The 13051-nt window shown below is 57.0% G+C and overlaps 2 protein-coding genes across 2 annotated transcripts; both read right to left on the bottom strand.

The window, feature by feature from the left end:
• Positions 1-526: 526 nt before the first annotated feature.
• On the bottom strand, positions 527-3625 carry RNF225 (ring finger protein 225). The gene is made up of 2 exons (XM_074220271.1): positions 1143-3625; positions 527-892 (listed from the first exon to the last, which is right to left on the bottom strand). The coding sequence occupies exons 1-2, from the start codon at positions 2139-2141 to the stop codon at positions 527-529; spliced, it is 1365 nt and encodes a 454-aa protein (XP_074076372.1). The 5' UTR covers positions 2142-3625.
• Positions 3626-3725: 100 nt separating this feature from the next.
• RPS5 (ribosomal protein S5) lies at positions 3726-6149 on the bottom strand. Its single transcript, XM_074220228.1, has 6 exons — positions 6047-6149; positions 5776-5884; positions 4868-5077; positions 4187-4315; positions 3984-4082; positions 3726-3856 (listed from the first exon to the last, which is right to left on the bottom strand). The coding sequence occupies exons 2-6, from the start codon at positions 5881-5883 to the stop codon at positions 3788-3790; spliced, it is 615 nt and encodes a 204-aa protein (XP_074076329.1). The 5' UTR covers position 5884; positions 6047-6149; the 3' UTR covers positions 3726-3787.
• Positions 6150-13051: the final 6902 nt, after the last annotated feature.

Here is a 13051-nt window from a genome sequence, read left to right as displayed (position 1 = left end):
CCCTGGAGGAAGGGTCACCTGGGGGGATGGCCACCTGGAGGAGGGGGCGGCCACCCTGGAGGAGAGGTCACCTGGGGGGAGGCAGCCACCCTGGAGGAGGGGTCACCTGGGGGGGCGACCACCTGGAGGAGGGGTCTGCCCCAGGCCGGGCACACCCCTCCGCCGAGGCGCCCCGTGGAAGCCGGCTGCTGCGGGCAGGGGCCTGGCGGGGACCGGGCAGGAGGGGCCAAATGAAGCCCGCCCGGGGCCCCCAAGCCATCTCGGGACGGGGGCATAAGCCGAAGCGAGGGGCAACCCTGCTGCCCCGCCGCCTGCCCGGACTTCGGGCCGGCCTGGCCTCGGCCCTGCGCATGCGCCCAGCGCCCCACGCCGGCCAGGGCAGGCCTCGGGCTTCCCCGCGCGCCATTGGCTGGAGGGCGGACAGACCCGGAAGTGCAGTCGCTGCCATTTCCGGCCTCCGCCGCGGCGCCACTCTAGCCGCCTGGAGGACCGGGCCCTGGCTCTGACCCCGGGGTGCCCGGTTCCCTCAGCCGCTTGCTCCCCGGGACCCGGGCGCCCTCTCGCCTTCGTCCCCGTCCCTCCCCCGTCCACCCCAGGCCTGGGCCTCGAACCCAGTCGTTTCTATGACAACTGAGGGCGCGCGCGGGAAGACGACGCCTAGCACGCCTGCACCTGCGCGGTCAGTCCTGGCTCGCGCGAAGACTCCTGGGACTTGTAGTCTGGGGCCGAACCTGAGGCAGCCTCTGCGCAGGCGCCGCCCCCCCCAGGCCCTCGGGGGCGGCGCCGCCAGAGCCCGGGCCGTGCCCCCGGGAGGGGCAGAGTCTCGAGAACGGGCTGGCACCACCAGGTAGTCAGTCAACAGGCATTTATTACAAACGCTCACGTGAGCACCCTGAGGGTGGACAGAAAGGGAAACTGAGGCACGGGGGGGCAGGCAGGGTCCCGAGCCAGCAGCACTCTGCAGAGGGGTGGGTGAGGGCAAGCCGGGGCGGGCGCCAAGGGGGGGCCCCCCTTTCAGATGGGGAAACGGGGGCTGCCCTTCTCTAAAAAGGGGGAAGGGGCGTCGTCCTGGGCCATCCCCGGGATCACGGCGGGGGGTCCAGGCCGCGGCTTCCCCCTGGCGGAGCGGGGGTCCTCCGCACCTCCAGTGCGACCGTGGGTCGCCCCCTCGGGTCTCCGGCCTCAGTGTCCGCATCTCCGGGACCCAGCCCGGGCCGGTCACCGTCCGCGCCAGCCGCGGGCTCCGGAGGCGGTGTCCCCGGCGGCCCGCGGGGGCCCGGGGCTCCGTCGGGCTCGGGGCCCGGGGCTCCCTCGGGCTCAGCGGCCGGGGCTCCCTCGGGCGCGGGGCCCGGGGCTCCCTCGGGCGCGGGGCCCGGGGCTCCCTCGGGCGCGGGATCCGGGGCCGGGGCCGGGGCCGGGGCCGGGGCCGGGGGCGGCCGCGGCAGGACGAAGGTGCCGGCGGCGGCGGAGCGGGGGATGAGGAAGAAGACGTAGACCCCGGACAGCACCAGGCCGGCCGCGACCAGCACCGCCAGCGCCACGGCGGTGTGGAAGGCCCAGGCCGAGCGGTCCCAGCCCAGGGTCCGGCTGTGGGGGCGGCCCAGCCGCAGGGGGGGCGGCGCCGGGGGGCCCGGCCGGGCCTTGGCCGCGCCGGGCCCCGGGGGAGGCGGCCGCAGGTAGAGCAGGCCCCGGCGGCGATCGAAGCGGACGGCCGAGGCCCGGCAGAGGCCGCGGGGCAGCAGGTGGGCCTCGGTGGGCAGGGCCGGGGGGCCGCGGCCCGCGGGCAGGCGGGTGGGCGCCCGGCACACGGGGCAGGCCACGGCCTCGCCGCCGCCCAGCGTGGCCAGCGACAGGCGGGCCAGGCACTCGAGGCAGAAGACGTGGCCGCAGGCCAGCCGCTTGGGCAGCTTGAAGGCGCCGTCGAAGGGCGACACGCAGATGAGGCAGTCCGTGGGGGACGGCGGCGGGAGGATGGGGGACTCGGCCCGCGGGGCGCCCGGCCCGCCTCCCGCTTCGTCCTCCTCGTCCTCTCCCTCCCCCGTCGGGGAGCGGCCGTCGGACGCGGCGGCCGGAGAGCCGGGGACCGACCAGGAGCGGGAGGGGCCCCGAGGCCAGCGCAGGCAGCTCAGCGGGCAGGGCATCGGGGACCTGCGGGGGGGAGCGCAGAGACACAGGGGGTCGGAGGCTGAGATGGGGAGATGGACACTACCGGGGGGCAGAGGCAGAGACACTGCAAGGGAGGGGGCAGATGGGAGACAGGGTCAGAGATGGGGAGACACATTCCCAGAAGGGGGTAGATGGGGGACAGGGACAGAGCAGAGACGGCATCGGAAAGGGGGCAGAGATGGGCAGCCCGGCGAGGGAGAGATTACCAGAAAGAGGCAAGATGGGGGAGAGTCGGGGGGTCAGAGATGACAGGGAGACATTACCACAAAGGTGGCAGGGATGGGAAACTATTAGAACCAGGGCAGAGGGGACAATTGGGAGGCGCAGTGGATAGAGCACCCAGACCTTGAAGTCAGGAGGACTTGAGTTCAAATGTGACCTCAGATGCAATTACCTAGCTGTGTCAATTTGGGCAAATCACTTAACCCCACTGCCTTGCAAAAACAAGAATCATGGGGGGGGGCAGCAGAGCTAGAGACAAACATAAGAAATGGGGTGATGCAGTATCAGGGTAGAACTGGAGACACCAAGCCAGGGTCAGAGTCAGAACCAGAATATGGTACAGGGGGGTTAATCAAGTCAATTCCAACAGCAACAGTGACAACAGAGGCCTGGGTCAGAAGCCTCAAATTCAAAGCTAACCCCTGACTCTAGCTAAATCGCTGAACCCGGCTGCCTCAGTTTCCTCCTTCCCATGGGAACCCCTCCCCTACACAGTGGGTGCTCAGCTGGCCAGACCCAAGAAGAGTCCCCTCCCAAGCTAGAGCAAGGGTGCCCAGAAGGGGGGATGGAGATAGGCAGAGGTAAGGAAACACCCATGCAGCTGATCCAGAAATGAGGGACTGGGGAAAAGCAGCCCAGCAGGAGGTTGTGCGGGAAGAGGCCTCCTACCTGTCCTGGAGGGGGAGCAGCCAGAGTGTGGCCCCTCCTGACTGGCTGACTCCCAGACTGCTCTGGTTTTAGGGTGCCTCAGCTCTAACCCAGCTCAAGCCCGGTTTTCCGGTCTCACCAGGCTCATCCTCGTCAAGGGGGCGTGGGGGGGTGGGGCCCCCAGGTAAACCCAGCTTGGCTCCCCAGGCTGGGCCAGACCGGTTCCTCTAGCTCCCGCCCCAGAGCCCTGCCCCCCAGTCTATGGTGGGGTGGGCACTAGCCGGATGGCGGGGGTGGTCAGGAATGTCTGCCCTTCCTGGAGGTGTCACCTTCTCCCTTATGGGGTGGGACCCAGGCTGGCAGCAGCTGCTCTGTCCTGTTTATTGTTGCCTAAACTGGGGGGGGGGACAACAGTACCATGGAACAAGAATTCACTGGTCCCCAGATGAGGAAGACTCTTCCCTTCCTCCCAGCCAGGATGACCCAGGTCTGGTCATAACCAAGGCTGGAGAGGAATGCAGGGAATTCAGGCAACCAGCTGGGGGGGGGGGGGTACCCCTGGTATGACAAGGATGCCCAGAGGTCCCTGTGGGTCAGGTCTCTTGTTGTCTATGTTCCATGTGTGTGATCAGTGTAAGCATGTATGGGAGGCCCAGGACCCCCCTCCCCAAGACCACACAGGAGTGATATGGATCCTGCCCCCACAACAGGGGGAGGGGGCATTTATTAGCAACAGGTGACACAGCAAAAATCAGCGGTTGGACTTGGCCACTCGCTCCAGCTCGTCCTTCTTCTTGATGGCATAGGAATTGGAAGAACCCTGGGAAGAGGTAGCCAGGCACTGGGTGAGAAAGGCATGAACCCCTACCCTGCTGCCCTCCCCAGCAGGACCCCACTGACCCCACCACCAACCCCAGCAAGACCCCACTGTCCCACTGCCCGCTCACCTTGGCAGCATTGATGAGTTCATCGGCCAGACACTCTGCAATGGTCTTGATGTTGCGGAAGGCTGCCTCTCGGGCCCCAGTACAGAGGAGCCAAATGGCCTGGGGAGGGAGGGCCGGCCAGATTAAGAGTCAGTCTGGGCCTCAGAGCCCACCTTGGTTCCTGTTGCCCCCCCAACTCCCCCTCTCCCAGGAAAGCCTCCCACCTGGTTGACCCGCCGGAGGGGGGACACATCCACAGCCTGGCGCCTCACAGTCCCTGCCCGCCCAATTCTGGTGGAGTCTTCACGGGGACCGCTGTTGATGATAGCATTCACGAGAACCTGCAGAGGGTTCTGGAGACAGGAGGTGGCAGTTCATGGGTGCAAGGCCTCACCCAGGGGCCCCCAACCAATAACCACAACTGTCACTTGAGCCCTGGACCTCCCCCCATGACAACTGGGACACCTGGGGTGGCCACGGTGAGGAACACAAGGGAAGGTGGCTGGGGGCTGCTCCCTTTGACCCAAGATAAAGTCAAAGGCTGGTATAACCTGTGCCCCCTGTGGGGGACACAGCTCCAAATCAGATTGAATTGGGAGCCCTAAGCAGCATGACCTGGAAAACAGGACCCCCCCCCCAGCTTCCAGGGGATGGAGAAACACCTCCCCATCATACCTCTCCAGTGAGTGGGGGGATGACTCCTAGGAGGCACCCTGAGCATCCAAGGCACACCCCCAAATGCTTCTCCTGTGAGCAGGTGGATGATCTCCAAGTACTTGCCAATGGCTGTCCAGGGAACAGCCCAAGGAAGTCTAGGTCTCAACCCCATACCTGCCCAGTGAGCAGTTGGATGACCTCAGATCACCCCCATTATCTCTCTAGACTCCCCCCACAGAACCACCCACCTCGCCAGTGAGCAGGTGGATGATCTCAAAAGCATGTTTGACAATGCGCACGGTCATGAGTTTCTTGCCATTGTTGCGGCCATGCATCATCATGGAGTTGGTGAGGCGCTCCACTATCGGGCACTGCGCCTTGCGGAAACGCTTAGCGGCATAGCGTCCTGCACTATGGGGAAGGTACTTGGCATACTTCTCTTTTACAGCAATGTAGTCCTGAAGAGTAAAGGTGGGGGGCCAGGGTCATAGAGTGCAGAAGGGCCAGGGGGGAGAGGGCAGGGATGGAGGGGGTGTGGAATCAAGGTGAGAGCACCCAATGTCATGGGGAGCAAGTGAATGTAGATGGGGGGGGAGAGCAGAGATAGAGAGGAGCAGGATCATGGGAAGATGGGCACCAGGATCATGGGGAGAGGGCAGAGATGGAGGGAGCAGCACGGGGTGGGGCAGGTCACCTGGGGTCATGGGGAGAGGGCAGAGATTGAGGGGGCAGCGGGGGGGGGCAGGACAGAGATGGAGAGGGCAGCAGGGTCACCTGGGGTCATGGGGAGAGGGCAGAGATGGAAGAGGCAGCGGGGGGGGCAGGGCAGAGACGAAGGGGGCAGCAGGGTCACCTGGGGTCATGGGGAGAGGGCAGAGATGGAAGAGGCAGCGGGGGGGGCAGGGCAGAGATGGAGAGGGCAGCAGGGTCACCTGGGGTCATGGGGAGAGGGCAGAGATGGAAGAGGCAGCGGGGGGGGCAGGGCAGAGACGAAGGGGGCAGCAGGGTCACCTGGGGTCATGGGGAGAGGGCAGAGATGGAAGAGGCAGCGGGGGGGGGCAGGGCAGAGACGAAGGGGGCAGCGGGGGGATCCAGGGTCACCTGGGGTCATGGGGAGAGGGCAGAGATGGAAGGGGCAGCACGGGCTGGGGCCGACCTGCAGGGAGATGTCATTGATCTGGACGTCGTCCGTGCTCCACTTGCCGAACAGCTTGATGTCGGGGGTCTCGGCCACGGCCGGCGCCACCGTCTCCCATTCGGTCATCCTGGGGCAGAGCTGGGGGTCAGGGCCCGGCGGGGGGGGGGGGCGCCCTTCCAGAGCGGAGATGCCCCCCCGGGCCGCAGGGCCAGGCCGGGTCCCCCTCCCCCCACTTCCCCGGGCACAAGGCGGGGGGCGCGGCCGGCAGAGGCCGGGGGCTCGCACTCACCTGGCGATCAGTCTCCGGGTCTCTGGCCGCGGGGGCTCCGAGTCGCCGCTCCGTTGGCTCCACGCGCCTCTCTCGGGCACCGGAACAGGAAAGGGGCCGCGCCCGCGGGGGCCCGCCTTTTATAGGCGTCACGACTGCTTCCGGGTCGCCGGTCGGGGCCGGAGGGCTGTACGCAGGCGCACGGAGCAGCCCGGAAAGGCCCCGCCGGCCCCCGGCTGCACGAGGGAGGGGCGGCCGGGAGTCTGCGCACGCGCGGAGCCTGGCCCCGCCCCTCCCCGGCGCCCCTCGGCCTCCTCCCCGGGCCCCTCCGCCTCCTCCCCGGCGCCCCTCGGCCTCCTCCCCGGCGCCCCTCGGCCCGCCCTCCCCGGGCCCCTCCGCCTCCTCCCGGGGCCACCTCCGGGGCTCGCGGCGTGCCCGGAGCCGGGGGCCCAGGCAGCCTGCGCCCCACCCCGAGGACCTGAGCTCCGCGGCCCCAGACTCGGCCCAGTCACCGGCAGCGGGAGCCGGGCCGCCCCACTCGCTTGGACTGAAGGGGCGCCGGGCCGATGACGGAGGAGCCGTCGTGTCCCCCCACCGGCACCCAACCTCAGCAGGGAGCCCCCAGAGAGAGGGGAGCCCACTGACCTCCCCAGGGGCCCGGTCCCTTCAGGCTGGGCCTCAGCCCGCCCTCCCTTGGCACCCAAGGAGGCCCTCACGTGCCAAAGCAGGGACAGGAGCTGCCCAGGACCGGGGTGTCCTCCTTCCTGCCCACTGACAGCATAAGACTTGGACCCCCGCCCCAAGCCTAGCCCCAGGTGTGGGGACCAGAGGACTTTGGGATCCATCTGCGACCGTACTCTGTTCAGTGGCACTCAGATGTCGGGGCAGCACAGGCCCCTATTCCCTGGTCCGACTGGGCCCTTGGGGTCCTGAGCCTGCTGCACCCTGCCCAGCGTTCTGCTTTGACCACAGGCTGGAGCACAGGTGTCCAGAGGGACGCACGAGCGACCCCAAGCTTCCTAACTACAAAGAGGGCTGCTCCGAGCAACTGGCCTCGTTGTGGGAATGCCAAGCATAGCCTTGCCAAAGACACTACTTTTGAGAGAACTCACAGGGGGCACAGAAAAAGGGACACCGGGACCCTCTCCAGGACTCTGTGAAGAGCTTAGAATTAGTTGTTTACTTCTCTAGCCCAGCTGGGCCTCAGTTTATCCCTCTGTCCAGAGAGGTCTGTCACCCAACCAGGCCTCAGTTTATCTCTCTGTGCAAGAGATGTCTCACAGTCCAGATGGCCTTGAATTTGCCCTTCTGTCCAGAGATGTCCAATACCTAAATGAGCCACAGATTCACAGCCTGAGGGGCCCCAGATTCAGATGGAATAAAAAAGATGGCCCGTGTGTCCCTGGAGATACCTCCCAACCTAGATGTGTCTCACTTTACCCTCTGTCTAGAGACATCTCAAGACCCAGCCTGACTTCACTCTACCCCTCAACCCAGAGATGTCAAAAGACCCCAGCTGGGCCCCAGTTTATTCCTCTGGTCATAAACATGCAATACCCATCCAGGCCTTAGCTTACCCTTCTGATCTCCCATACCAGCTGGGTCTCAGTTTGATGATGCTGGTCATTCATTTCTTTTTTAGTTTTTTTTTTTTTTTGCGAGGCAAATGGGGTTAAGTGGCTTGCCCAAGGCTAGGTAATTATTAAGTGTCTGAGGCTGGATTTGAACCCAGGTACTCCTGACTCTATCCACTGTGCCACCTAGCCACCCCCCATTCTTTTTTTTAAGTTATTTATTTTGAGTTTACAATTTTTCCCTTATTCTTGCTTCCCCTCTCCCCCCGAAGGTAGTCTGTTAGTCTTTCCATTGTTTCCATGGTATACATCGATCTAAGTTTAATGTGAGGAGAGAGAAATCATGTCCTTAAGGAAGAAACAAAGTATAAGAGACAGCAAAATTACAGAATAAGGTAATGGGTTTTTCCCCTTTATATTGAAGGTAATAGTCCTTGGTCTTTGTTCAAACTCCACAGTTCTTTCTCTGGATGCAGATGGTATTCTCCATCACAGACAGCCCCAAATTGACCCTGATATAGTTGCACTGATTTGGTCATTCATTCTTGAAGAAGTCTGTGACATCAAGGAGAGGAACCATGACATGTATGAAATGAATATAAATGAGGGGGTGCTGTGCAAAGTCCCTAGCCTCCCTTTTTCCTCCAGAGCCATCTGGGTCCAGTGACCAGATATGGATCAGGATGCCAGAGATGGCCCCAGTTCTGGAGGGAAGTCTTGGCTGTTTGAAGCTAAGGCCTTTCCCAAGTCACAGTTCAATTGAGACAATTGCCCTTCCTAGGATGCTATGGTCCCTGGGGTTATGAAGAGTCAGAAAGTCGGAACAACAACAACACAGGTGATAAGGGCCTGTAGTAGGTGAGGGCAGATTTGAGAGAGGTTGTGGAGGACAAGATTGGCAACATGTGCCATCTGGAAGGGAGGTGGTGGTGCTGGTGAGAGAGAGTGAGGTATCCAGGATGACTCCTAGCTTGGGAGCCTGGAGGCCCAGAAGGATGGGGTTGCCTTTCACCATAATAGGGAGGGCAAGAGCAGGGAGAGTTTAGGGAGAAAGGGAATGAGTTCCATTTTGAACATGTTTAGTTTAAGATGACTAGCAGCCATCCAGTTGGAGATATCTCCAAACTGGTTGGAGATGCAGGCATGAAGGCCAACAGACAGCTTGGGCCAAGAAAGGGAGATTTGAGAATCACCAGTGTAAGGATGGTCATTAAAACTGTTATCAAGTAAAGTCCCCATGTCCAGCTGCCTAGGGGTAATATTGAACAGAGTTGTCCCATTGGCATCACCAAGTGAATATCTCTGACTGTATATCTCATCTCTTCCTACAAATCCTCCCATTTCTGCACCTCATTCTTCTCATCCTAACCCTCGAACCCTTCCCATTCAGTTGGCTACTAGATCTTGTCATAGAACAGCTTTTTGGATGTGACCATTTTATCAGGGTCTCAAATCCACCATCTTTTACCTGTAGTTTCCCAGGCTCACTGTTCAGTCAGCCATAACTCCTCTGCCTCTCTCTTTCTCTCTTCCACCTGCCCAATTAGATGCCAACACTAAGCCATTTGTCCTCCATATCTCTGATTCCAGCCTCTTTACACACTCTCATAAATGACTGTCATTTAGTGCCTCCTTCACCGGCATTACCCTGTCTTTCTAGAATCATTACACCTGATTCAGTCTACAATCTAATGGGGAAAGACAATTCACTGGGGAGTGAAGGGGAAGGAGTTCAGGGTTGGGGAGGAAAGATCATAGGTATCTGGATGGAGGATGGAGAAGTCCAGGAGACAGCCTGCTCTGAGACGAAGAGATGGCTAAATGTTCTGGGAGATGCTTCCATTTCCCTGGGGAAGCAGAGAAGGAACAAGCCACTTATAAACCCTTCCCTCCCCATTTCTTGCTAAACAGATTTTTTTTAAAGGGGAAAGTAGAAGGAATGTGAGGAAATCCTGTTCCTCCCTCAACCCTGGTCTATGTTGAAATATCATAGAATAAATATTTATGAAAAATGCTTTATAAATAAGTAAAATCCCAGTAATAAGAACACAGTTTAGATAAAATAATTTTAATAAAATCCTAGGGAAAAGGACAGAGCAGTACAGAAAAAAGTATTTGCTGTGATCAAATTGAATTTATTCTGATGATTGCAAGGATGTTCAACATTAGTAAAACATAATGTTAAAAATAACCCAAACCAGATGATTCTATCAATAAATGAAGGGGAAAAAAACCTTTGACAAAGCACAGTTCTCAAAATTTCTTCCCTAGTCCCTACAAATCACAAGTATAGAGAATACAGTTTTTAAAAGAATATATATTTAATATATTTAAATTTAAAATTAGCATTATTTGGAATAAAATAAGGTTCTCTCCTTTCCCCATCATTACTTGATATCATTCTATAAATGCTACTCACAGCAATAATTGAGATAAAGGAAAGATATGAACAAAGGAAAAAAAGGGGGGGCATCATCTCAACTTGCTGATGGCAAGATAATTCCTTTAGTAAGCCCTAGAGAATGACCAGGAAAGAAAAGTAGACGGGTCCAAATTAGCTCTACAGAAATCTAAATGGTGAAATCCAGAAGGGTTGAGGGGGAGAGAGCAACCTGGAGAGAGCAAGACTCCCAAGACTGTGATTCTGTATTTTTTGGAGGGGACAGTGCTAATAAAGGCCAGGTCCTTTCTCTGGGCATTGGGGTGATATGCAAGGAAGGAAATAGTCAAGGAATGGAGTACCCTTACCAAGCAACAGAATTACATAATCTCACATGGAAGGGATTGGGAAGGCTATAGGATCTAGGCAGCATGAGAAGAGGTGAATTGCTTTCTCTGTCGCTTCACCTGTGTTGTCAGTAAGATCCATGAGGCAGGAAATTGTGGGGAGACAGCAGCACATTTGGACATTGAGGAACCCAGATTCCCCCAGACATTCCAGTACCCCTCAGCAAAGAATAAGGAGAATCCTCTACAGACTTCTCCACCCAAATCTGGGACCCAACCCAGGGAAGAAAGGAGGAAAAACGATTGGGGATCAGTACTGTAGAGTGGTGGTTCCCATGGTGAATATAGATCACCCTGACAGGAGAGATGAGGATAGCAGGAGCAGGCATCCCTTCCATGGTCTCTCCTGGGTAAAGGAAGAGTAAATTAAATAATCACTCATCTTCACATGTGTCAAGATGGTAGGACTGATGATGGGAAATGTCTTCAGAGAATGGGGAGGATGGGGGGGGCCTTAAAGATCCAATTAGTTCTAAGGGACAAACTCATAGACAGATCATCTGATGCTGGAGGTAGGAGAGGCTTAGAGTTTCATTCACAAGATGCCCAAAGGTTCACAGATTACTATAAAGTCTTCACGAGTGACTCAATGTTCATAAAAGCTAATAGCAAGGACATTTAAGAAAGGGAAAAGAGGAAAGGGAAAGATGTAAATGGGCTTAGACCCACATGAATCCAGCCACATGGAGCTAGGGCTACATTGGTAGTTACAAGCCGGGAAGGAAAGTCAAGTGAAAAAGGGAAAAGAGAAGAAAAGTTTAGATGAGAGAAGAGAGAGAGAAGAGGAGGAAAGCTTAGGCCAACATAGATCTAGCCACATGGAGCAGGGGCCATGTTGTTCCAGCCTCATGGCCAAGCCATGCAGGGAGAGAGAGAGAGAGAGAGAGAGAGAGAGAGAGAGAGAGAGAGAGAGAGAGAGAGAGAGAGAGAAGCAAAGACAGAAACACAGAGAGACAGAGACAGACAAAGAAACAGAGAGAGAGAGTCCAACAGGGCTTAGGAAATGGAAATTGGATGGTGAAAGCCCACCACAGTACAGAAAAGCCTCAATAAATTGCAACATTTTTTGCTTTCTGATTTGGGGAATGATGAGCAGTATGCTTTCAATAAAAACTTACAGGAGCAGATGCAATGTTGCAGCAGAATCTTCTGGGAAGGCCTCACCTTTGCTCAGCAATGCCATGCCCCAAGAGCACTCTGAAGGACTTAGGATGAAGAATGCTCTCCATCCCCAAGACAGAGCTGATGGAGACATATTGAAGCGTGCTTTTTTTTTTTGTTTTCACTTATTTTTCATGATGTTTCTCTTTCTTGTGGGTGAGTGTTATGTTCACATTTACAACCTGACTGTTGTAGTTATGTTTTCCATGGCTACACAGTTTGAACCTATATCAAGTAACTTGCTTTCTAAATGAAGGGGAGTGTGGTTGGAGGAAAGGAGAAAATTTGGAACTCAAAGTTTTGGAAGTAAATGTTGAAACTTGGTTTTGAATGTAATGGGGGGGGGGATTAAATTAAATTAAATTGCAAAAGAAAAAGTTTACAGCATTTCTCTGGGTCCTGCCTCAGGACAAGGAAACACACTAATGAGGTCAGGGAGTAATGACAGGGAGAGTGAACTCCAGTGGCAGTGGGGGAGACTGAGGTGTGGATGCCCAAGATCAGGGGGAGGGCAAGGGGACAAGGAGCAGTGGTCAGTCACTTGGTAGAGAGAGCAACTTCTCACACCTCTGCCAGGGAAAACCAAGTGGGGACAGGCAGCTCCCAGGAGGGGGCATCAGCAACAAAGGACAAGATGGGGAAGTCCTTGATCCTCAGTTCTAAGGAGATGGTGGATGGGTGCTGTCCTGCCCCCAAGGCTGTGGAAATAGTTGGCAGAGAGCAAATTGTTAAATCCCGGGCTTTTTTTTACAACAAACTCAACTTTCTTTAAGCTCTGCCTTGTGGAAAGCCAGTTAGAGAACAAACTGTTACCTCATTCCTGGGAATTTGTCTATTAGAGAAACAGTGTTAAGTCTTGACTCTGAGTGTGTCTGTCCCAGACTTTGAATGGCTAAGTGATCTGGGTGTCCTCCTAACTAGATACAGGCCTCAGGCCTCTGCAAGGACAGGGAGGCAGAAGCAAGAGGATCCTGATGAGAAACTTCTGCCTCACTCTTCCCCAGAAATGAATCTGCTATCCTTTGGCTAAGTGTAACAGTAATACTTTTTCACAACTCTATTCTCAGTCAAAGGCTGATTTTCTTAGCTATTGTGAGGAATGGAATATGTCCTCCTTTAGACTTGGAGAGGAAGAGGCATCCTGCCCTCCTGATAATGAGGTCTGTCCTTTGTTCCTGAAGAAGATGCTGACGTCAACAGAGGTGATGCTGTGAAGAGCACTTGAATTGAATTGGAGTGGGGGGAATGTGCATCTCCTCCAGAGCCATTTGGGTCCAGTGGTCCTGGTCCATAAACTCAAGAAAGAATGAGACCTCCCTGAGACAAGATCCAGAGTGGAAGGTTGGCTCCTTTGGATGAGTGTAGATCAAATGATACAATGGCCAGGGAAGTTGAAGGTTTTGTCTACTCTTGGGATGTATTTTCTATTTCCCCTGTCTTAGGATCCCGATCTCCCACAGCTTGCTGTGGTCATGACCATAATGGAGTCTCCACCTAGAGGTTA

Source organism: Macrotis lagotis, chromosome 1 (genome assembly GCF_037893015.1).
Source record: "Macrotis lagotis isolate mMagLag1 chromosome 1, bilby.v1.9.chrom.fasta, whole genome shotgun sequence".
Lineage (NCBI taxonomy): Eukaryota > Metazoa > Chordata > Mammalia > Peramelemorphia > Peramelidae > Macrotis > Macrotis lagotis.
Note: the sequence above shows the minus strand (reverse complement) of the source record. Positions and strands in the feature narration are given on the sequence as shown.